The sequence below is a fragment of the Dermacentor silvarum genome, chromosome 9, assembly GCF_013339745.2.
Source record: "Dermacentor silvarum isolate Dsil-2018 chromosome 9, BIME_Dsil_1.4, whole genome shotgun sequence".
NCBI classification, from domain to species: domain Eukaryota; kingdom Metazoa; phylum Arthropoda; class Arachnida; order Ixodida; family Ixodidae; genus Dermacentor; species Dermacentor silvarum.
The window spans coordinates 159,329,067-159,352,789 of record NC_051162.1 but is presented as its reverse complement, the minus strand read 5'-3'; the positions used below and the strand labels follow the sequence as shown (position 1 = coordinate 159,352,789).

The 23,723-nt window shown below is 46.5% G+C and overlaps 1 protein-coding gene across 2 annotated transcripts in view; it reads right to left on the bottom strand.

The window, feature by feature from the left end:
• The window catches only part of LOC119464584 (excitatory amino acid transporter), a 153,906-nt gene that overhangs the window by 11,381 nt on the left and 118,802 nt on the right, over positions 1-23,723 (bottom strand). For both annotated transcript variants that reach the window (XM_037725609.2, XM_037725608.2), the window contains exons 6-9: positions 18,424-18,550; positions 17,145-17,378; positions 13,038-13,232; positions 11,631-11,765 (exon numbers count right to left, since the gene is read on the bottom strand). In XM_037725609.2, coding sequence (XP_037581537.1) covers positions 11,631-11,765; positions 13,038-13,232; positions 17,145-17,378; positions 18,424-18,550 — 691 coding nt within the window. The remainder of the gene's footprint in view (positions 1-11,630; positions 11,766-13,037; positions 13,233-17,144; positions 17,379-18,423; positions 18,551-23,723) is intronic.

Below are 23,723 nucleotides of genomic sequence, written 5' to 3'. Positions count from 1 at the left end.
AAGAATTGCTGACCTCTTAACACTAGTTGAGCAGCGTGGTAGAACGTGCATACTAAACAACAGTTTCGATATTTTAAAATTACAATTAGAAGCCGGGGTATTACGCGCCAAAACCACAATCTGATTATGAGGCACGCCGTAGTGGGGAAGTCCGGTTTAGTTTTGACCACCTGGGGGGGGGGGGGGGGGGGGGGGTTCTTTGACGTGCGCCTAAATATATGTACACGAACGTTCTTACATTTCGCCGGCGTAGGTATATTGAATGCTGTCATATTTAGACCACAGCTGTCACGAGTTATGACGGCGCTAACGAGATTTATCACATCCCGATAGAAGCTTGGCGCCAGGCTTACCATGGCCCAAGAGTGCTGAAGGCTTTAGTGGGGCAGTGCCAACAGAGCAGACGTCACTGGACTTCTGCCCGTCTGGCTCGCACTGTAGGCCCTCCGGGAAATCAAATAGTATCACTATTCGCAGCAGGCCAGTTCGCAGCCAAAGGCCGCCCATGCCTTGTCCACCTCTATCTTGCCATAACAAGGTAAAGGAGTGGCTTTTACATCGAAGCTGATAACACGACGAGATGGTGCGGAGAAAGTCAGCGCCAAACGGCCACTCGAAACGCCCATACCAAAATACCTTCTTAACGTGTCCACCTCTAACATCCTTTCCCAGCGTCCACTTCAAACGGTCAATACAAATTTCCGCTCAAATGTCGACAAGCATTTATTGAGACAATCATTCACTGGTAGCCTAACGAAATTTAGTGAGAATTTTTGTTATGTCAAAGGCATCTAGCAGTGAAGAACGTTGGAAGTGTCTTGGGTAATTAGATGGGTTGTGGAAAGTTACTGAAGTTCTGGTAATCTGTTTCGGAGCTCTGCATATTAACAGCGCGTCGTTTCAGAACTGTCCGGTGTATAAATATGGATCAAGGTAGGGATAAATTCTGCCCGAAAGAAACATGTTGGCGAAATTTTCAAGTTCCAGGTTCTGTGGAGGAGCCGCACGGAATTAAGTTTGTGCTTAATTAACGGGCTCTTAATTGTCTCTGCTTACAAAGTACTGAAAACGGGCGCTATAACGTAAAGCTATTCAAAACAGTAACTGTTTCTATTCTGTCTCTGCAATCAGACCTCCCCGACTGGTCTAATATTTTTCGGCCCATCACCACCTCGCCTGTCAATCACGCGATGTCACGCAAACCTCGAAAACTCGCCATCTGATACGACGTGTACACACTGATCACGCAGGATTAGACAGAACAAAGTAAAAATAATTTTTGCCTCTTCTACACCTTGATTTGCCATAACCACCCGGTATTGGTCAAAAGGTTTCGGGCTGCGCCCACTTCGCGAGTCTGTCACGCGACGTCACAAAACCGCGAAGACTGAGCACGCGTACGCACTAAAGGTGCTTTAATATACCGAACAAAATTGAACTTTCTTACTGAAACTGAATAGCCTGAGACTGCTCCGTTCCGAAAAGAAGATGTCTGCCCACCGATCGCTATGGCACTGGCTATACACAGCTGTCTATTTGTGTATAATAAATTAATAAGAATTTATTCGTGGCATGTTTTACGTGATCGAGCCTTTTCGGCACGTTTACCACATCGCTCTGCCAACTCTTTCTCGCCGAGGATCTGTTTCAGCGGCATTTTATACCTTGCACGCCGCTGCGATTTTCGATCAGCCACAGCAAGCCAACCAAGGGGAAGCAGACTAATCGCAGACGCCGGCACCACCGTCCTCATCCAGTTGTCTACTTTCACTGGGCTAGCTCGGCCCTACCGAAACTCTCTCCACTTCCGTGCGCTCCTGGCCTCTTGTCAGTCAGTTAGATACGAAAAACCCGCCAAGATTCGCTTTGAAAGCAAGCAAGAGTGACCGCCTATTAACGAGGAAAGCGTTTGATTGTGTGCTTCAAACAACGGTTCAGGTCACAATCCAATGCTTGCGTCGGCGGTTACGTATGTTTGACGCCAGGAGATTGAAATAAAAACAGACTAGAACAGTTTTACGTTAAGGGCCCAAGTTTAACATTTATAAACTTATACGCGCATAAAAAGGAAAATTTGTAGAAATAATATTCGTCATAGGTGTAACATGCTAAATGAACTTCAGTAGATGCATTGGAGACATTATAAAACATTTTCAAAATGGCGTCGGAGTCTTTCACGGGCCCTTTCGAGCAGTGAGTTATTCTTGCTGCCAGCGCTACTGCTCGACAAGTTGACTGTTTGTAACTTTGCTCATATAAAAGTTTGTTCACATTTGTAAGCTTGCAGGCAACAACTGTAGCGCTCAGAGAGGCGTTTGAGCGTTACGAAAATACTCCACAGAAATCGGAAACGCCTGTTCGCGGGAAGATCAGAGCCAGAATTACGCCAGGCGCCCCGGCATATTTGTCTCAAGAGCTGTTTCGCCAGCATTTGGGCTGTGTTTCCGCAAGGTCGCACAAATCTACGGTACCTCTATTTTTGTGCAGCTATACACAAACGGCCATTTCTATTAGCTTCAGGCTTAAAGAAGCCCTTAATAACTGGAACTCCTGCGGGTTTTGTTCTTTCAATCTTTTGCCCAAGTGCTATCCATTTTTGCGCGGGGTGGCGGTGGATGGGGGCGGCGGCGCATATTTATAGTGTATGGCACACACTTTAAATGAAGCAATTATTTGTTTAATCGATTGTGCTACTACTGCCTTTGATTTGACTTGCAGAGACAATCAGTGTCCGCCACACTAGGCCGACTGTACGTTCGATTGAACGCTGCGCGTTTTAAGATACTCGTACACTGACATTACCGCCTCTCCGACCCTCAACACATTGATCGCTGTTGTTCTGCGTGCGTGGGTTGACGAAATATTTAATTCCGTTCGCTCTCATCTTTTATTTATTTCTCTGTAACGCTGTTAGCGATTCAAAAACGAAGCCCCTTATCAGCGCTGAAGTGGCAGGAGAGGCAGGAAATTTAATGGTATACAGTCGGCTGGTTGCTTTTCGAGCGCTCTAGCGAGCTCTGGCGAGCTCTGGCAGTGCGATTCATATTCGGCTTGCCGAAATCTAGCGCTCGGCTGATTTACTTTCGGAGCACCGTGCCTGCGGATCAGAGTTCTCCGAGGCGCTCTCACCTTCAACCTCGGAGCGCGACCGAAATTCGGCCAGGTTCCGGTCACGTGACTGCCGCAACTTCCGCTGTTGGCGTGGCATCTGCCGCGGCGGTAACGGCCATGGGAAGACAAACTTAGGAGGGAACGACTACGTCACGCAGCCAGACTTGGCCAAGAGAACTCTCTGTGAAGTTCTAAAGTCATGCCCTTCGGTTTTTTCCTTCACCGTAGTGGCCCGACACGTGACCTCTGAGACGGCGTATTGGCCGAGAGTGTTGGGTTCCCGGTAGTTTTTTAATCGATGCGATGCTCGTTCTGCAGCTCTGCCGAGGAGACCTACTTCCTCGCGTTTTCCTGACCGTTGTGCACATGTGTGAGTTGCGCGAGAGACGCGTGAGGACTTTCGCTCCTCGAAACCTTCATTTCCCTAGGTACTACAGTGCAACGAAGGAGGACGCGCTTTGCTCCGTTTGTCCCTAGCCGAGCAGCGCACTATTACGCGGCAGCAGATCAAATACTCAAAAATAAACTAGCTCTCCATTCGTCTTCCTCCTCTCGTCGCTGACGACTGTGTCACTGGCCCACTGACACGGGCTAACCACGGACGACAAGAAACTGACGCTCGCAATTACAGACTCTGTATCGGTCGCTATGATCCCGCTTAGACGGACGTTTAGGCGGCCAACGAAGTAAAGCGCGTCGTCCTCTGTAGTACCTAGGAAAAGGCACATTTTGAGGCGCAAGAGAGGCAAGATTCCCCAGCAAAAAGTGCCCAGATTTCTCGCTGGGGAGTTTCGTGTTCGGGCAAACGCGATGAAAGAAGCTCTCGTGGTTCTGCCGCAGCTAAGCCTGCACTGGGTGAGCGCTAAACCCACCGCGCGCTCTGACGTGACGATCACGTGTAGCGCCGATTCGTTCGGCTCTAATCGTGTTTCGCAGTGCTCCTCCCCTAGTTCTTTCCTTCCTCCATGTTAACGGCAGACGCGCACGCTGTTTTCGGCCATGTTTGTTTACAACGCAAGTGCTGACGTGTTTCCGCTTCCCGTCTCCCATTTATTGAAAGAAGCGGCAGAACGATCGGCTCGGGAGCGCTTTCACTGGCGGCTCCGATCGGCAGGAACCAGCCCAATGTGCCATACGAATAACATTACCGATACATTATGCCCTTAACGGACCTTTGGCAGATTGTGGTCAGTACCTTACCGAGCAGGGTTTCAGCAGACAAGTCGACAAAAACTTGGAGGACGCTTAAGCTTCGCCTTTAAGAAGACAATGCGACAGCGTTCAAATATCCCTGATTGCGTCTCACGCTTCCCCGCAACTGCAGCTTATGTAACCGTAATGTTTACGATGAAACGCTGACGGCGAACGCTATTCACAAAGACGAGCTTTCTGGCAGAAACGCGGCCTCTTGCATGGGTCGATCCCGGAGGTAGTGCACAGCCGCGCCCGAAAAAGATTGCATCATTTTCCGGTTTCCGTTATTGTTTCGCACTTTTAACATTTCAGTATGAGAAGATTTAACAAAAAAGACATGCCCTGTGGGCGTTTTGTTCCATGACATTTGTTTGTGGGTTGTCATTCTCAAAATTCCGAGGAATAACTTTGTCAAGAATGTAAGACGATGCATGAGCAAACTTTTGTAATAGAATGGTGTGGCAATATAAACCGCATATACCGCATGCCATATAGCAAGGCGTGGCATACACATATACCTAAATATAATTTTCTCTGGCGGATAGCGCCGTCGGATTTTCTGCGATACGGGGTTCTTAACGCTATCGCGTTAATATGGTATGTCACACTAGAGCACTGCACGGGCCCGGGCCGGCCCGAAAGCCCGGGCCCGGCCCGGCCCGCGGGCCGGGCCGGGCCGTCCGAATCGTTTTGTCGGCGGGCTCGGGCCGGGCCCGGGCTTAAAGCCGCGGGCCCGGGCCGGGCTCGGGCTTGAGGCCACGGGCCCGGGCAGGGCTCGGGCTTGAAGCCACGGGCCCGGGCCAGACTCGGGCCCGCTCATTGAAGGGCCTAAGTAGGCCTTCGAGCACACGCGACCGTTATGCATTGCATGGTTCAATGCATTCTGTGCCAAGCTGAAGTGACACGTGCAAGATGACTATCATCATCATCATCAGTCTATATTTATGTCCACTGCAGGACGAAGGCCTCTCCCTGCGATCTCCAATTAACCCTGTCTTGCGCTAGCTGATTCCAATTTGCGCCTGCGAATTTCCTTACTTCATCACCCCACCTAGTTTTCTGTCGTCCTGGACTGCGCTTCCCTTTTCTTGGTATCCATACTGTAGCTCTAATGGTCCATCGGTTATCCATCCTACGCATTACATGGCCTGCCCAGCTCCATTTTTTCCGCTCAATGTCAATTAGAATATCGGTTATCCCCGTTTGTTCTCAGATCCACACCGCTCTTTTGACTGTATATCTTATCAGATGTGACTATATCTTATCAAAGAAAATAGTAAAACAGATGAAGTTCTCATTTTTAATAGCGGAGCTGTTTCAGCCGGGCCTAATGTGTCCGCTGAATGCAAAAATGGGGGCCGATCCTGGCAGCAGTGCAGAAAGGGTCCAAGCGCAATGGCACATACACCTGTGAACTAGCGAAGCTGAGCCTGGATAAGTCTAGCTAAGAATCATCATCATCATCATCATCATCATCATCATCATCATCATCATCATCATCATCATCATCATCAGCCTATATTTATGTCCACTGCAGGACGAAGGCCTCTCCCTGCGATCTCCAATTACCCCTGTCTTGCGCTAGCGTATTCCAACTTGCGCCTGCGAATTTTCTAACCTCATCATCCCACCTGACTTTCTGCCGTCCTCGACTGCGCTTCCCTTCTCTTGGTATCCATTCTGTAACCCTAATGGTCCACCGGTTATCCATCCTACGCATTACATGGCCTGCCCAGCTCCATTTCTTCCGCTTAATGTCAACTAGAATATCGTCTACCCCCGTTTGTTCTCTGATCCACACCGCTCTCTTCCTCTCTCTTAACGTTACTCCTAAGATTTTTCGTTCCATTGCTCTTTGTGCGGTCCTTAACTTGTTCTCGAGCTTCTTTGTTAACCTCCAAGTTTCTGCCCCATATGTTAGCACCGGTAGAATGCAATGATTGTACACTTTTCTTTTCAACGACAGTGGTAAGCTCCCAGTCAGGATTTGGCAATGCCTGCCGTATGCACTCCAACCTAATTTTATTCTTCTGTAAATTTCTTTCTCATGATCAGGGTCCCCTGTGAGTAATTGACCTAGATAAACATATTCCTTTACAGATTCTAGAGGCTGACTGGCGATCCTGAATTCTTGTTCCCTTGCCAGGCTATTGAACATTATTTTTGTCTTCTGCTTATTCATCTTCAACCCAATTCTTGCACTTTCTCGATGAAGGTCCTCAATCATTTGTTGTAATTCCTCTCCATTGTTGCTCAATAGGACAATGTCATCTGCAAACCGAAGATTGCTGAGATATTCGCCATCGATCCTCACTCCTAATCCTTCCCAGTCTAAGAGCTTGAATACTTCTTCTAAGCATGCAGTGAATAGCATTGGAGAAATTGTGTCTCCTTGCCTGACCCCTTTCTTGATAGGTATCTTTCTGCTTTTCTTGTGGAGAACCAAGGTAGCTGTGGAATCATTGTAGATATTTGCCAAGATATTCACGTATGCCTCCTCCACTCCTTGATTACGCAATGCCTCTATGACTGCTGATATCTCTACTGAATCGAATGCCTTTTCATAATCTATGAAAGCCATATAGAGAGGTTGATTATACTCCGCAGATTTCTCGATTACCTGATTGATGGCATGGATATGGTCCATCGTAGAATATCCCTTCCTGAAGCCAGCCTGTTCCCTTGGTTGACTGAAGTCAAGTGTTGTCCTGATTCTATTGGAAATTATCTTGGTGATTATTTTATACAACACTGAAAGCAAGCTAATGGGTCTGTAATTCTTCAGTTCTTTAACGTCTCCCTTCTTATGGATAAGTATAATGTTGGCGTTCTTCCAGCTCTCTGGTACACTTGAAGTTGTGAGGCATTGCGTATAAAGGGCCGCAAGCTTTTCAAGCATGATATCTCCTCCATCTTTGATTAAATCTACTGTTATTCCATCTTCTCCAGGCGCTTTTCCCCTGGTCATGTCTTTCAAGGCCCTTCTAACTTCATCGCTAGTTATAGAAGGAGCTTCTGTATCCGGTTCATCACTATTTCGAATGGAAGAAGCTTGGCTGTTTTGGCTACTGTACAGGTCAGTATAGAATTCTTCTGCTGCTTTTACTATGTCATCGAAATTGCTGATGATATTACCATGCTTATCTTTCAGTGCATACATCTTGCCTTGTCCTATGCCTAGTTTTCTTCTTACTGATTTCATGCTGCGTCCATATTTTACGGCTTCCTCAATTTTTCCCACGTTATAATTTCGAATATCCCTTACTTTCTTCTTGTTGATCAGTTTTGACAGTTCAGCGAATTCTATCTGATCTCTTGAGTTGGACACTTTCATGTTTTGTCGTTTCTTTATTAGGTCCTTTGTTTCTTGGGAGAGCTTCCCTACAGGTTGCTTTGGTGCCTTACCTCCCACTTCAATTGCTGCTTCTGAGATCAGCCTAGTTACGGTTTCATTCATTAGCTCTATGTTATCTTCATCTTCCTGTTCTAAAGCTGCATATTTGTTTGCGAGCACCAGCCTGAATTGGTCTGCTTTTACCCTTACTGCCTCTAGGTTGGCCTGTTTCCTCTTCACTAATTTCCCTCTCTCTCTCTTCAAATTGAGAGAAATCCTAGACCTCACTAACCTATGGTCACTGCACTTCACCTTACCTAACACTTCTACATCCTGCACTATGCTTGGATCGGCAGAGAGTATGAAATCTATTTCATTCCTTGTTTCTCCATTAGGGCTTTTCCAGGTCCACTTCCTGTTGCTGCGCTTCCTGAAGAAGGTATTCATTATTCGGAGCCTATTCCTTTCCGCGAATTCTACTAGCATCTCTCCTCTTGCATTCCTAGAATCGATGCCGTAGTTGCCAATGGCTTGCTCACCAACCTGCTTTTTCCCCACTTTTGCATTGAAGTCGCCCATGACTAAAGTATACCGAGTTTGCACCTTTCTCATTGCTAGTTCAACATCTTCATAAAACTGTTCTATTTCTTCATCATCGTGACTAGAGGTTGGGGCATAGGCTTGTACTACCTTCATTTTGTACCTCCTATTCAGCTTTATTACGACGACTGCTACCCTTTCATTAATGCTGTAGAATTCATCAATGTTGCCCGCTATGTTGTTATGGACTAGAAATCCTACCCCGGATTCTTTCTTATCTGGAAGACCTCTGTAGCAGAGGACGTGGCCGTTAGTCAGTACTGTGTAAGCCTCACCAGTTCTTCTAACCTCACTAAGGCCAATAATATCCCAGGAAATGCCTGATAATTCTTCAAATAGTCCTGCTAAGCTAGCCTCACTCGAGAGGGTGCGCGTGTTGAACGTTGCCAGGTTCAGTTTCCATTGGCGGCCTGCCTTGACCCAGAGATTCTTAGCACCCTCTGCCGCGTAGCAGGTCTGACCGCCGCCTTGGTCAGGTGCTCCGCAGCCACTGGGAACTGAGGGCCATGGGTTAATTGTCGGAGTCATGAGGGAGGTAGTGGCCGAATACTGCACCAGGGAGGCCAATTCCTGTTCTGGTGAGGGAGTGACTTTGATGAAGCTTAGTGGGCCTGCCTAGTTTGGTTGCACCTGAACTAGTATAGCCCCACTAGCTCTCGGCAATATGTATTTTTTTTGCCGGTGTCAGGCACCACTCCATGCCTGAAAATGTAGTGGAATGGAGCAGGATTCGAACTTACGACCTTCAGATTTGAAGTCGGGTGTTCTACCTCTACTCCACGCTACCACTCTAGGAATAGTGGGGACTAATTGCCTATCGATAGGCAATTGATAGCCAATCAATAGCTAGTCGATAATCGATCAATAATCAATAAATTCCCGAAAATGCTGGGGATGACTTGGTAGTGCTTAGCCTAGCCCAAATACGTGGCCAATACCTTACTATAGCCAATCGGCAGCCAATCAATAGCTAATCGATAATGAATCAATAATAAATAAATTCCGATAACTTGGTAGTGCTTAGCCTATCCCAAATACGTGGCCAATATCTTGCAATAGACAATCAATAGCCAATCAATAGCTAATCGATAATCAATAATAAATAAATTCCGGGAAATGCTCGGGATGACTTGGTAGTGCTTAGCCTAGCCCAAATACGTGGCCAATACCTTACGATAGCCAATCGGCAGCCAATCAATAGCTAATCGATAATGAATCAATAATAAATAAATTCCGATAACTTGGTAGTGCTTAGCCTATCCCAAACACGTGGCCAATATCTTGCAATAGACAATCAATAGCCAATCAATAGCTAATCGATAATCAATAATAAATAAATTCCGGGAAATGCTCGGGATGACTTGGTAGTGCTTAGTCTAGTCCAAAAGCCAGGACTAGCTAGGTGCCCATCATCTCCGCTGTCTCTTTAGCATTGCGCAGCCAGTGCAAGCTACGCTAATTTGTTTTTTCCTTTTCCGCAAAAACGAACATTGTTTCCGCGTAAGGAAAAATAAATTATACAAAGAACCACTCCTCAAACCATTTCCATGTTACCGCTTTTGCGATCGCACTATTACCAGTGTCGATAATATGGAATTATTTTAGCGCTAAGGCCAGTTACTTTTTGCTTCAATGCATAAAACAGCGCTTTCCTCAAAAAGTTAATTGGAACGCCCATGAATTTTGTCGAGCATATTGAAAATTAATATCTCGAAACTGGTTCAGTCCTGAGAATTCGTTCCAAGTGGATACGCCTTGCGAACTCAGCGGCTATAATTCGTAGATTGAAAGATGTGCAGTAAAATAATTAAAAAGTTATTTCGCGTAATTATGTTAAATATTCAAGTAGGCGTTTTTACCATCCGTTAGGCCATCCATGTCAGAATTAGCTTGTAACTACAAAAAACAATTAGCCTCCTTAGAGCGTCGTCGCATTAATGCGAACACAAGAAATCCTGAGATATGGTCAATTCCATACTTCAGAACACTCTATAAGCATCAGTCGTTAATACATGACCTACCATTCACTTACAACAGATACAAAAATGGCGGTATTTTCAGTAAGAAGGAAATCAGCTGACACTTTGGTCACTTGTAAGGTATCTGATGTGATTATTATTCTGCCTTTCTGTATGGTTCTGAGTATATAATGTAAATCCTGTTTCGTTTTCTTAGCAAATGTTGATCTTGTAAAATTCAGTCTCATGCTATGTTGTATAGCTGGTGCTGCGTTGTTTTGTATAGCTAGTATTGTTATTGTAGTGTTGTTTAAAATGCATTCTGTTAAAACTTTTCCAATTCTGTTAACTCGCCGTTACGCAAATATTTTTTGCCTTTCCATTCATAGCTATTTCGTCTATGAGGAATTCCAGCGATAGCTGGAAATATATGTGAATTATTTTGCATGTGTGGTCTTTCGGGTCATGTCAAGCTACATATGTAGCTTTTAATCCGAAATGACCGTCCAGCATGTAAACTGGACGATAAATTGATTTGATTTGATTGATTTCGTCGGACACTTTGAAAATTATTATCTCGAAACTGGTTTAGTCCTGAGAATTCGTTCCAAGTGGATACGCCTTGCGAACTCGGCGGATATAATTAGCTGATTGAAAGATGTGCCATGAAATAATTAATTAAAACGTTATTTAGCGTAATTATGTTAATTCTTCAATTAGGCGTTTTGATTTCTCGGGGAAGTAATGGCGGCCTCACCGAGTAGTTTAGATCAAGTATTGTAACTGTGCTATCTGTCACAGGCAATATTTAAAAATTTGGATCAGCTAAAATGAAACGCCCTGTATATTTGCATGCTAAATGACATCATAGAACCATATCGTACAAATCAAGGTAAGTACATGCGCACCACCAGAAAAATAGTAGCACAGGCAATGGGCCGGATTACTGATGTTCCCGTGGGAGAAACAAAGATTTCGGCCTTTTATTGCTTATATACTGCAGCTGATTAAACCTCGAGAAGGTGAGGCTGACAGATACGGTACAATCTGTAAGTAAAAAAAAGAAATTTTTTCTTACAGGCCGGGCCTGGTCATGCACACGCGGGCCCTGGCTAAGCTTAGTAATGAACGCCCGGGCCCGAGCCGGGCCCGGGCTCAGTAACACGGGCCCGGGTCGGGCCCGGGCTTGGAACCACGGGCCCGGGCCGGGCCCGGGCTGGTCTCGGTCATGTACGCTCGGGCCCGGGCCGGGCTCGGGCTTTGTATTATGGGCCCGGGCTGGGCTCGGGCCTCGTAAAGCGGGCCCGGGCCGGGCTCGGGCCGAAAAATCAGGCCCGTGCAGTGCTCTATGTCACACACACAAGTCCATAGGCTATCTTTTGACATTATTTAACATTCCTTTTTTGTGTGTGAAAGGAGTGCACGAGACTCACAGCATCCAGTCGACGGCGACGATCATGGAGATGTCCTCCGTGGGCAGACCCACTGACGTCAGCACCAGCAGCATGGTGACGAGACCTGCGCTGGGCACGCTGGCTGCTCCAATACTGGCAGCCGTGGCCGTCAAACTGCGGAACGAATGGGCATGCAGAAAACGAGCTGAGCAACAATGCACTCTGCTCACACCTTTTTCAATGCGAGAGCGTTTTATTTCCCACGAGGCAGAAAAGCCGGCGTTGTCCGCAACCAGTGGTAACAAAGATCTTCATAATCAGTGACATCATCAGCGTCTTGCACGTCGTCAGTATTAACATAGAATTAAAGTTAGAACAAGTTCGAGTAATGTGACTTAAGGTGGAGTAAAGTGAACTAAGGTGAAGTGAATCAGGGTGAATTAAAATGGATGAAGGTTAATCTGATTAAGGTTCGTACAAATTAGAGCAAGGTGAATCAATGCGGATTAAAGTGGATTAAGGTTGGTACAAATTAGAGCAAGGCGGATTAAATTGGATTAAGGTGGAGTAAGGTAGAGTTGCGAAGGACACGTGACATTGTATGACGCGACGTAACACGGACGTAACCAATTAATCAGGGAAGTCATGCTTGCGCATTCAAATCACGTATGCATGTTTAGGTGACAATTTTTTTCGGTTTGGTTGCCACGCCGCATAACGTCACAACAAAACTAAATATAAACACATAGGGCCGTTTCATGCACATATTGCAGAAGCGAGTTATACTCGTAAAATGCACTGTCCATGACTCATCGTTCGTAGTGTTCAAATTGGTCACTTCTCAAGTTCACAACCCAAAGCACACTTTCGCGGACTCTCTTTATCCCAGAAAACGTCCAAAGTGGATGGTGGGCATCCGCAGCAGAGGCAGGAGCGGATCATTTCGGACACTGGGCATTCTGGTTGGCCACAAGATGAAGTTAGGGCTCGTGTAAGCGCCACCCCGGCCCCAATTCTCTGGAGTGAGACACACGTTCTTAATGTCCAAGAACGTATGTCTCTGATCTAGGCAGTGACTAAGAACGAGCCTTTGCTGTTCTTTTACAGTTCCGACAGTGAGAACTTGTTCATGTCATTCACTCAATCGAAGGAGATCGGTAAGATCGACGCGTTAGAAGAGCAAACCAGTAGAGGCACGACGATTTTTTTTGTTCGCTGACAGTCTACGTAGTAGGCGCGCCCTTCAGCCTCAGCTTTTAGACAATACGATTCGAAGCGTCGCTGGGATCTCGGGAGAGTGGTTTTCACTGAGTTAACTTTCTTTTAGAAACATAAGCAAACGCTTTACACGATTTACACGAGTCGCAGTAAGGATTTACATGATTTACACCCGCCTTCCAGGAAGCGAGAAATGCCTGTCACCAACCAACCACCTGCGCTGCTCACCTGACGGCAATGACCTCGCCGATGGAGAGGTTGATGCCGTTCATCTGTGCAATGAAGAGCGCGGCAACGGCCTCGTAAAGCGCCGTGCCGTCCATGTTCACGGTCGCGCCGACGGGCAGCACGAACCGGGTCACTCGCTTGTCGATGTGGAGGTTCTCTTCCAGGCACCGGAATGTCACCGGAAGCGTGGCCGCACTGCCCGAGGGGAAAAATTAAACAAAAACAGTCAGCGGTTCTGCGAAGCTGCGTGTGGCCTAAACGGCTGCTTGAGCGACGAGAACTGCGTCATCGGCCAAGTCCAACGGTTGGAAGGACAAGTCAAGCTGAAGAAGGGTAGAAAGAAGGACCCCGACCACTGAAAGAGTACAGGGAAAGACGTTTCGGCTGAGCCTTGTTCACGGGAGCCTTGTTCATAGGTGAACAAGGCTCCCGTCAGAGGAGCCGAAGCGTCTTTCCTTGTAATCTTTCCGTGGTGGAACACGGCTCCCGTCTGGGGAGCCGAAACGTCGTTCCTTGTGTTCTTTCAGTGGTCGGTGTCTTTCTTTTTACCCTTCTTCGTGATGCCTCCCGACCAGACGGGCTTCTGTCAAGACCTCGAGACTTCGACAAGTCGGGCTATAACGGGAAGGGACTGAGTAATGTTTCGACACCCTCGCGGCGTACCTCATCCAGGATATACCGGAGAAATACACTTCTAAAGAATATGAAATAAGGTAAAGTATAATGTTGAAGGGTTATATTTATTTTCCACTTGTGAAGATGGATCTCTTGGAGCCTCGGGAAACATCAGCCCAACCCTCTAAACTTTTGACTTAGCAGCCGCATTTCATTTTTTTTGTCTATAAAGGAAAGCGCACACCCCACTCGGAATTGTTTGTTTCATTTTCGTTGGGATTATCTAAACCTTGACTTTTTTAAATTTCATACTCGATGGCAAAGTTTTACCCTAGTTTTCTGAAACGATCATCGACTCGAAGCTCTTCCTTTATTCCACAGAGTTGAGCACAGTGCCGCCCTTCGGCTGAAGATGCTACGTTTCTCAAGTATTACCGTGGGTTTCGAATTACTGAATTACCGAATTCAAATTATCGAAAGTGGATGGCAGTGGCGCTGCCACCCATATCCTCGAGTCAAGGTACGTATTTGAGTGGATGGAACATTCTAGAATACGGGCGTTAGTCAAAAGATCCCCAGGCCGCGTAAGTCTGAGGGTTTCGAATTACCGAATTACCGAATTCAAATTATCGAAAATGGATGGCAGTGGCGCTGCCATCCATATCCTCGAGTCGAGGTGTATTTTGTAGTGGATGGAACGTTCTAGATACGGGCATTAGTCAAAGGATCCCCAGGCCGCGCAAGTCTCAGGTGAACTCACCTAGTGCGCCGTGTAGCTCAGCTTCCTTTGAATGACTCGCGCTCTAAAGCTCGAAAGAGCGAATATGACACTGTTTTTCATCATCCGCAGCTTCGCAGCGTCAAAATTACGCCAGGAGTGAAATCACACGCGCCAAAAGCAACGTGCCCGTGCACGCCTTGAGGCCCGATAACTATTCATCAAGACTGTACATGCCTGTCATGTCCACTTCTTTTCTTGCCCTTTTATATGAAACTTTGATTGCAGAAGTCGTTTGGGTAGGTTATTCAAGACATGTATGCTTGGTGCGATGCGAACTGCTTCGATGTTTTCCTAGAACTACAATGATCAAAAAAACATGAAACTTCCTCGCTCCCAAAGTTATCAGCAGCAGTTAAAGTAATATCAAGTGAAACTTAGTACAGAGTATGCAACAAGAAATAATATTTCTCCAGCATATTTTGGTGTTTCAGACAAAGACGCTCATACCAAGACCAACCAGCAAGACTTGCCTGACCTTAGGTTTGTGTTATCACATTTAGAAAACCACTTGTGATGAAGCGCAGATGCAAATTATGGTAAACCTTTAGTATGGTCGACCTTTTGATCAGTATGTAGCTTTAGATACCTAATACGAGAACGCGTCAGACGCGCCTGTGCTTTCCCACCATGAAAACATAAATATACCACAGACATGCTTCGCATTAGACACAACGTTTTAAAAAGTGTGCTATTGTGGTATTTGCATTCCCTAACCTTGGTGCACATATCTGGTGTATAGCGCTTCTATCTCATAAGAAAAGATGCACATGTCATTACAAAGTAATCAACGATACTACGTTGAACAATTGCAGCAAGCCACGAGAAGCGTTATAAAACAGTTAAGCAGTTACTACGCATAAGAATGCTATTGATCTGGAGAGTGACACAAATTATTAAAAATTATTACATTTGTAAGTGAATTACTGCTATACGTGCTATCACAATGTACTTCGATTACGATGATTATAGTATCACAAGAACAGCATGTATTTCGCAAGAAAAAGCAGGGTCTTTTACTGAGCAATCATTCTGAGTCTGAAAAATCGCGACGCGAATGATTACTCATGCTTTCAACTCAACACAACGTCCATCGTTATTTGTTCGGCCGTCACGGTTTCGGTGACGTGACCAGCGCGTTCTGCCCGCTTAGCCGAGCTGAGCGGCAACCATAGCAATTCCTAAAATTTGTACTTTGAAACCGTGCTAGCAAAATCAACAAAACAATATATTTTTGAGAGCTTCATAGCGAGAAGCGCTGCTTTAAATGGATTTTCACAGTTTGGCGATCTTGAGCAATATTATCACCCGGTTTTGGAGTGAGTGATATTTGAATCGATCTTCATCAAATACGAGCTGCGGTAACAGCTTGGTAAGGCGTTTGCTCATTACGTTTTCAGCTTACTCTTTTTGACGCATACATGTATAACAGCTGCTTCAGGACTTGAAATGCGGTTGTTTCGTTATCGTTTTAAAAACTCGCCTGGTTTAAACAGACATGAAGTAAGTATAGTTTTAATCGTGGCCATTTTCCATTCTCACCTTCCTTCAGATTTTGTAGGTAATCCAGTAAAGGCAATAATCTTCACTGTGGCGCATGACGCATTTATTCTGTTTTTATTGGTATACTTTTTACAGAGCTTTCGCGTATTGCCAATATTTTGCGTATTGCATAAGATGCCCAGTTGCTGACCGGGTTTACGATTTAGTTTGCGGTCCTATATCATTCTTTGCAACTCCCAAAGTTTACACTTATATTTGCCTAGTAATATTTATACTGAGCACTTCTCTTTCTGTGTTTACTGCTTTTAAGTTAAACTACTCCGTCCTTTTACATACGAGAGGTCCCCTATACAGTTCGGTGCATTGAGACTTAATCCTGTGTACCACGGTGTAAATGTGCGGTATTTATTTATCTGAATAAACTAACCTCGTGTCTGGAGTTGGCATCTTGGTGCCGCATCCCGGATTTTTATGTCATCTCGGCGCATTCTAAAAAAAAAAGCACTCGGCCGTTGCTTTTCGTTGACTGTGACGAGAAAACTCTCTGTATTAAGTTAGTGTCAAATTTCTTGAAAGCCATACCATCAACCTCTGAACCTTAAAACTCGCAAAATCTCGCTGACGTGACACCGAGGCGGGGCGATTTTTTTTTGCCTGTCGTTAGTACACCTGTTTCCAGGGATACAGACGCCACTTTATTATTAAAGATTTAACTTCACTTTAGACGCAGCACAGAAGCAGCAACAAACTTGACACTGCACATAGTGATCAGCAACTCATTGCTTAATTTTAGATCACAGTGACTTTTTTCGTGACTGCTTCGGAAACTTGTCTGTATAGACTTAGTCGAAGCAAGCACCACCTCATCCATCAGAAGAATTTCAATGGAAGGTTCAGGGAGTGGCAATCGAAACCTTTTCGCACACGGAACTTGTTTTTCGTAAAACCTGATGTAAAATTGTACAATTATCCCAAATTTGTACACATTACGGCAAATTCGGGAGACTTGGCAGGCATCGAAAGCTGACTGCAAGAACATCAACAAACCTCCTGCATACAATGCCGCGTGCATTTGAATTCTCGTCTGGAACGAATGTTTCAACTGCAATCGATCTCGAATTTCAATATAATACGCAAGGTAGGTTCTGAGAAGGACGTTGTAACGCTGACTCGTTGTGCCCACGCCAATGCCCCCCTCCCCCTGTTCTCACCTCGATGCTGTGCCGAGCGCAGTGATCCATGCCTGGAGCATCCCCTTGAAGAACGTGAATGGGTTCTTCCGGGTGATGAGAAAGTATATGAGCGGCAAAGTGATGCAGGCGTGGATGAGGAGGCCCGCGATCACGGTCAACATGTAGAGACCTAGCTGCTGCGCCGTCAGCGCCAAGTCCTTGATGGACATGATCTTGCCGATGATCAGTGACATGATACCGAACGGCGAGTACCTGCGCAAGGAGGGCGAGTGGAATTGAATTAGGATAGTGATTTGGGTGAGTTGGGTGCAAGTTTGTGACGGGATCGCAAAGCAAAGCACCGGAGAGCGGAAAGACAAACGCGTGGCTAGCAGAACGCAGAAGAAACGCAAGCGCTGACTATCAGTTGAATTTTATTCGACAAAGAACACTTCCAGTTTGTCGTTCCGCAGTGGAGTTTTTTTTTTTTTGCGGTGCAATCACGCCATGAGCAAATCACAATATTACCAAGGTGGGACACTGGGTAACTTGAAATACAGCCAGAGCCGAACAGGCCGCACATGAAACCGTCAAAGTTGACTCTAAGTTAAGTTTATTGCAAGAGTAAACTTGCGAGTCAGTGTAAAAATAATTTTAGGAGTGAGCTTGTCAGACAGTGTTTTGTTTTGTCTGCTGTCGGTTTACTTATTTGTTTTCAGAAACAGTGGTGAACGTCTTCTTTCTCTTAATTTCAGGTTTTTACACATTAATGGCTAAGGAATGAATTAATAAATGAACATATGATCCAAGGCATGGACTTCATTTCCGCCCAGAAGAGTGAAGGGGCACCGTGAGTAAAAACTCATCAGTGGCATGCGCTGAAATATTTGTTATCTTCTTTATAATGCGGCACTGACATCACATCTTGTAGTTCTCTATCTTCATATGTCGCTTCTGGCGTCGCAGAAAAAAAAACATAAAACAATCTCAGATGTCGCACTTCACGGTTAATTTAATATCATACACTGATCGCTCCAAATAAGGCAAGTACTCTCGAGCTATAATTTTCAATCATTCATACTTTGGCAGAAAAAGAACACAAGCGCTATATTCTGAAAGACACAGACAGATCGTTCACACACAGATAATCTACAAAATACGCGAAAGTAGCTATCGGATATTGTGGTTCGATTGTAAGCTGTTAGCGGAATCAATCACGCAAATCTCTTTTTCGCTTTCATGAAAGAGCAACAAGGAGAGAGCAAAACTTCAGCCAGTCCGTGGCTAATGGCAATAAAGCTTGCAACAACAAACGTACCACATGACCAGGTAGACGATCTTCATGATGATTTCATTCAGGCTGCTAAAAAACTGCACCATCAGTTCTGCGTCTGGTCCCATCTGGCCCGCTATGATGCCGAAGGCGATACAGAAGACGATGAGCCCTAAGAGAAAGTGCATGCGGTTAGCTGAGGCTTTCAGTTCGGGAAACTTTTCGATAACCATTTTGTATAAACACTTGAATAGGCAAGTGGAACATCGTTATTCGAACAGTTATTGGCACACTATCGTCGTCGTGGATGGTCCAACCATCGCCTACTAAATCAGACTCGTAGAATGCAGGGAGAAGTCAAGAACAGCAGCCTTGGCGTACATCGACACTGCGAACATGCATTTCGTTCAAGTAGCACAGCACGAAAGCGCCAAAATCGCCGGAGACGATGACAACAGAATGCTGGACGTTTGTATGTGTACAGCTTGTATTGTATTCTTCCACCTTCATTTTTTTAGCACACCGACGTGAGAAACTGCTTACGGTCGAAGTTTACCCCACCATGAACGCTTGTAAAGGGAGCTTTCGACATTTTTTCTTTCTGAACGCTGTTATGCAACACACCGAATAACACTGACTCCACGAACGTCATGGTTCATGTTATACGCCCGCTTTCGAGCCTAACGGTGAAGCTGAACTACACTCTTTAAAAACATTCAGTGGTTTTACGTGCCAAAGGCATCAACTACTCTGAGGGACCCGGTAGTAGGAGGCTGCGGATTAATTTTGACCAATCTGGAGTTCTTCAACGTGCACTCAATGCACGGTATACGGGCGTTTCGGCATTTCGTCCTCATCGAAATGCGGCCGCCGTAGTCGGGATTTTGATCCCGCGACTGTGGGCTTAGCAGCACAACGCCGTAGCCATGCACTAACCTACCACGGCGGCTACCTCGCCGTCACCTAGCGTCTGTAATCGCTGTTCTTGTGCATATTGAGGAGGTGACTCTGTTTTTGCCACCCGTGTCGGTGAGAATAAAATCACCAACGATTACGATGCTCCATAATGCGATATTTGAGCGCAGCTCTATACGTCCTTTCATTTCGCGAAATATTGGCTGGCGCGGGCAATCTGTCTCGTGCGGCACGTTGCAAACATAGCGAAGTGTGGCGCGACTGCCTCGTTAATCGGCAGTTCGCGAGGAGCAGCGTGTGGGTGACGCGTGTGCGCGATTCACAGCAGCCGCCGCAGACAGACCTCCGCTCATGCAGCGCTTTTTTCATGTAAATGGTATAGGTGGCGTCATCGGTGAACCGACAACGCGCGCTACTCTGGCGCCATCTAGTAGCCATCGTCGCCGCAGAGTCCGTCTTGCGCGGCATTACGCGTTTCTTCTCACGCTTTCGCCATACCCTCCTCCGCTTTCCGCCTCATGGTTCCGCTGAACTCTCCTCCTCTTTCCTGCTCGTGTTCTCTTCATTATCGCCGTCTTTCATCTCCCCGCTGCGCTCCGCGTTCGCTCTTTTATCCTTCGCTGTGCTCGTTCGCTGGGTGTACGTGGGATGCCGACACTCGCCGCTGGGACGGCGAGTGTCATCATCATCATCATCACGCTCCATCTCTTTAGAGCTGCGCTCTAAAACGATGGAGCGTGATGTTGGCTGCAGGCTGATGTAGCCTAGCAGCAATTTCCGGCAGTTGCTCCGCCCCAGCGCCGCCTTTCAGTAGAGTTTGATGAGCCTTAAATCTTGAGATGTGTCGTTCAGTGAGTCATCATTCAAACCGCGGCACAAGGCGGGCGAAAAATAAAAAAAGGACGAGCACACCGATGCGGAATACAACGCAAGCCTGAATAGCTTGCGGGCCATCCAGCGAGTGTTCCCGTCCAATCTTGCGAAGGTATCGGCGAGTGTATGCGCCACACCGAGCCGTAATCGATGGAGTGGCGTTTCCTGGCTTCTCCGCAGCCGAAGCCGGATTCGCAAACCAGCGTCAAGTCTATGGACGCAGGTGCTGTAATCAGCGACGGCATGCTGCTTCATGCTTTCCCCGTACTTCTCGTTCTATCGATATCGTCAAAGCGAAGGGTAACAACAGCACTCCGAGCTTTGACTTCTTTTTCACGCGGTTAGTCAAGTGACGCCTATACCATTGCAAGGCACTTCAATTTAAAGGATCACCGAGCGGCGGCAAATGTCGGCCACCACGTCGCAGCAAGCGCTGCACCGCCAAGCCTACACGACAACGCCTCATTGACGCAGCCGCAGTTGCACATCGGTGCAGGCAAAAGTAAGAACTCACAATGAAAAAAGTCTGCCTGGGGTCGCAAATACGACACGATAAACAGAGTCACGCCAAAACTAACCCGCGATGCGACAATCTGTCCCCGTGGCGCGGAGGAACCCAACGGGAACGTCGCGGCTCCACTGTTCCCAGGGGTGTCATCCGCATGACAACTCTCTTTGCGCAAGCGGTACGAACGAGAGTAAGCCTTGCATAAAAGAAAGACACAAAAAAAGGAACGTGGCCACAACACGAGAGACGCATTTAAATATCGTGTTGTACGGCCTCGCTCGGTCGTAACGGACGTTCCGCTGCCGTCCAGCTCTTGCAAGCCGTGGCGTCGCTGCGTCACTGATCTGTGGCAACCGCTCGCCGCGGCTCCAGCTCTCCTATTACGCGTGTGACGTCATACGAACGAAGAGAAATCGGACTCTGCCTAGAGGGCTAGCCGAGCAGCGCTCAATCCTAATAGAGCGTTCGCTTTCAAACGACCTGTTTTGGTGGCATCACGACAGATGCACCAATTTTTTAGGACATCGTTGGGCACGGAAGGAGATATGTTCGGACAGCAAAACTGAATGCAGCATGACATTATGAACAAGTACTCATCATAAAATGGGGTGCTGCAACTTAGAAGCTGAGCCAAGTGCGCAGTTGATCACGCCCTCTGTGAGCTCCGCTTTGTAGAGAGAGATATAGTGAGTAACTTTTAGAACGCAGCTCTTATGCTCCCGTTCCTGAGGCGAGCACGTCGAAGGGTGAAAGAGCGAAGGCGCAGCGCAGCGGAAAAAAGACGGCGATAGCGAAGAGAGCGCGAGGCGGAAAGCAAAGGAGGAGGGTATGGCGAAAGTGTGAGAAGAAAAGCGTAGTGCCGCGCAAGACGGCCCTGCGGCGACGATGGCCACGAGATGGCGCCAGAGTAGCGCGCGTCATCTGTTCACCGATGACGCCACCGATAACAACAGGGTGTTTCAGCGAACACTTTCAAAATTTATTTAAGGTTGCCTGTGGCAGATAGCCCAATTCTAGTTAATGAGCTGGTCTACTCGAAGAGGCGGACATCACTTGCACAAAAATTGAAATGCATAATCAACTAATTAAGAAAAATTCACTAATTAAGTTTTCAAATATTTACCTGATGGCCCATATTGCAATTTACAAATTGTAGCCATGGAGTTCACGAGACTGAACCACTTAGAATTAATTCTCAGGATGACAGAAGTTTCGAGATATTAATTCCAGGAACTTTGCGGAGAAATGCTTTGGCGTTCCAGTTAATTTTGAGCTTGAATGCATGAAGTGACGTTTTGTTAAGAACCTAACTGGAACGCCAATGCATTTCTCCGCAAAGTTCTGGAATTAATATCTCGAAACTGGTGTCATCCCGAGAATTCGTTCCAAGTGGATCCGCCTTGCGAACTCCACGGCTACAATTTGTAAATTGCAATATGGACCAACAGGCAATTAGTTAAAAACTTAATTAGTGAATTTCTGTTAATTATTTTATTATGCACTTAAATTCTTTGTGCAAGTAATGTCCGCCTCTTCGAGTAGACCAGCTCATCAACTAGAATTGTGCTATCTGCCACAGGCAACCTTTAAGAATTTTTGAAAGTGTTCGCCGAAACACCCTGTATATGGAAACAAAGCACTGGATGAACGGAGGTCTGTCTGCGGCGGCTGCTGTGAATCGCGCCCACGCGTCACTCACACGCTGTCTCTCGCGATCTCCCGATTAGCGAGGCAGTCGCGCCCCACTTCGCTCCGTTTGCAACGCCCCGCATGAGACAGATTGTCCGCGCCAGCCAATATATCGCGAATTGAAAACACGTTCGTTAATTCGAAATGCGTAATGCGAAACTTGAGCGCGAAACTTCGCATTAGGGATTATCGTAGTCGTCGGTGATTCTTTTTTTTTACGCAAAACCAAAGTATGGGTCCGAGGAGGAAAGGGAGGCTAGAAGTCTGACATGTCTGAGCAGTGCTCTCATGATGTCGGGGAAGGAGTCCGCCAGCCACTCTTCCAGTAAAGAAATTGAAGAGCGTGAAATGAAGGCGAAGACAGGGTTAAAAACACGTAAACAAGACAAAAGCGTTTGTATGGATGAATATAAACCAACCATGTACCAGCAAGAACCAATATTGAGCACAATTACAGGGTCGCAGACGGAGATGGTGGTGGTGATGTTACTACAGCCGGAGTGGGGGGGGGGGGGGGGTAGAAGGGGGTTCAGCCTGGCAAGCGTGTCCAGCGATTGCTCTGGCTGAGTGTTTCTGTGTTACAAATATGGGGCACCATGAGTCCATCAATTCCGTGTTGACACGACAGCGTGCAGTAGGATTTTGACTGAATCGTTTTGTGGAAGGCACTGCTATTTCAGCTCAGTTCGGTCACCAATTCATTTAAGAAAGGGATACTTAGGTAAGCTTGAACTTTCCCTTGAACGAAAGCACGTAAAGATGGCTCAAACTTCGAAAGTTGCTTCGCCGCATCATGCATCACGATAAAGTATTCGAAATGTGCATCAGGACGCGCCCCCAGAGTGATGGAATCTTATGTGGGCACGAAGCAGCACTGCCTCTGCGTTAAGCGCTACGGAGGTAGTTGTTAGTTGTAAACAGTGTTTACTCCGTGCGTCCGTCCGTTCGATTGCGCGGCAGCGTGCATCACGGTTACGTCTTCGTTATCATGTCATCACGTTACCGTCGTCCGGTACTGTTGCGGGAGTTTGCACACAATTCCTGGAGTTTTGCACAAAGTTGGGAGCCGTTGCCGTTACTTGACTGAGTAACTTCCATCGCCGTAAAAGACTCTCGAGCCACCGAAATGGCCGATCAAAATGGCAGATTGGTTTGTGTGTCTTATGGGACAGAGCCCAATAAATTTTCTAGAGCACTAGATGTTTGCATCTTTGTTCGTTCTGCTATTTATAAAGGAATGTGTGTGCCGAATTTCTGCCACTTTTTCATTATGTTTTGCTTAGCACGTGCTCGAACCTGAAAACCTGGAGTAGTATGCAAGGCGTCTGGCTAGGCTGAGCTCTGTCGTAATCATAGCAGT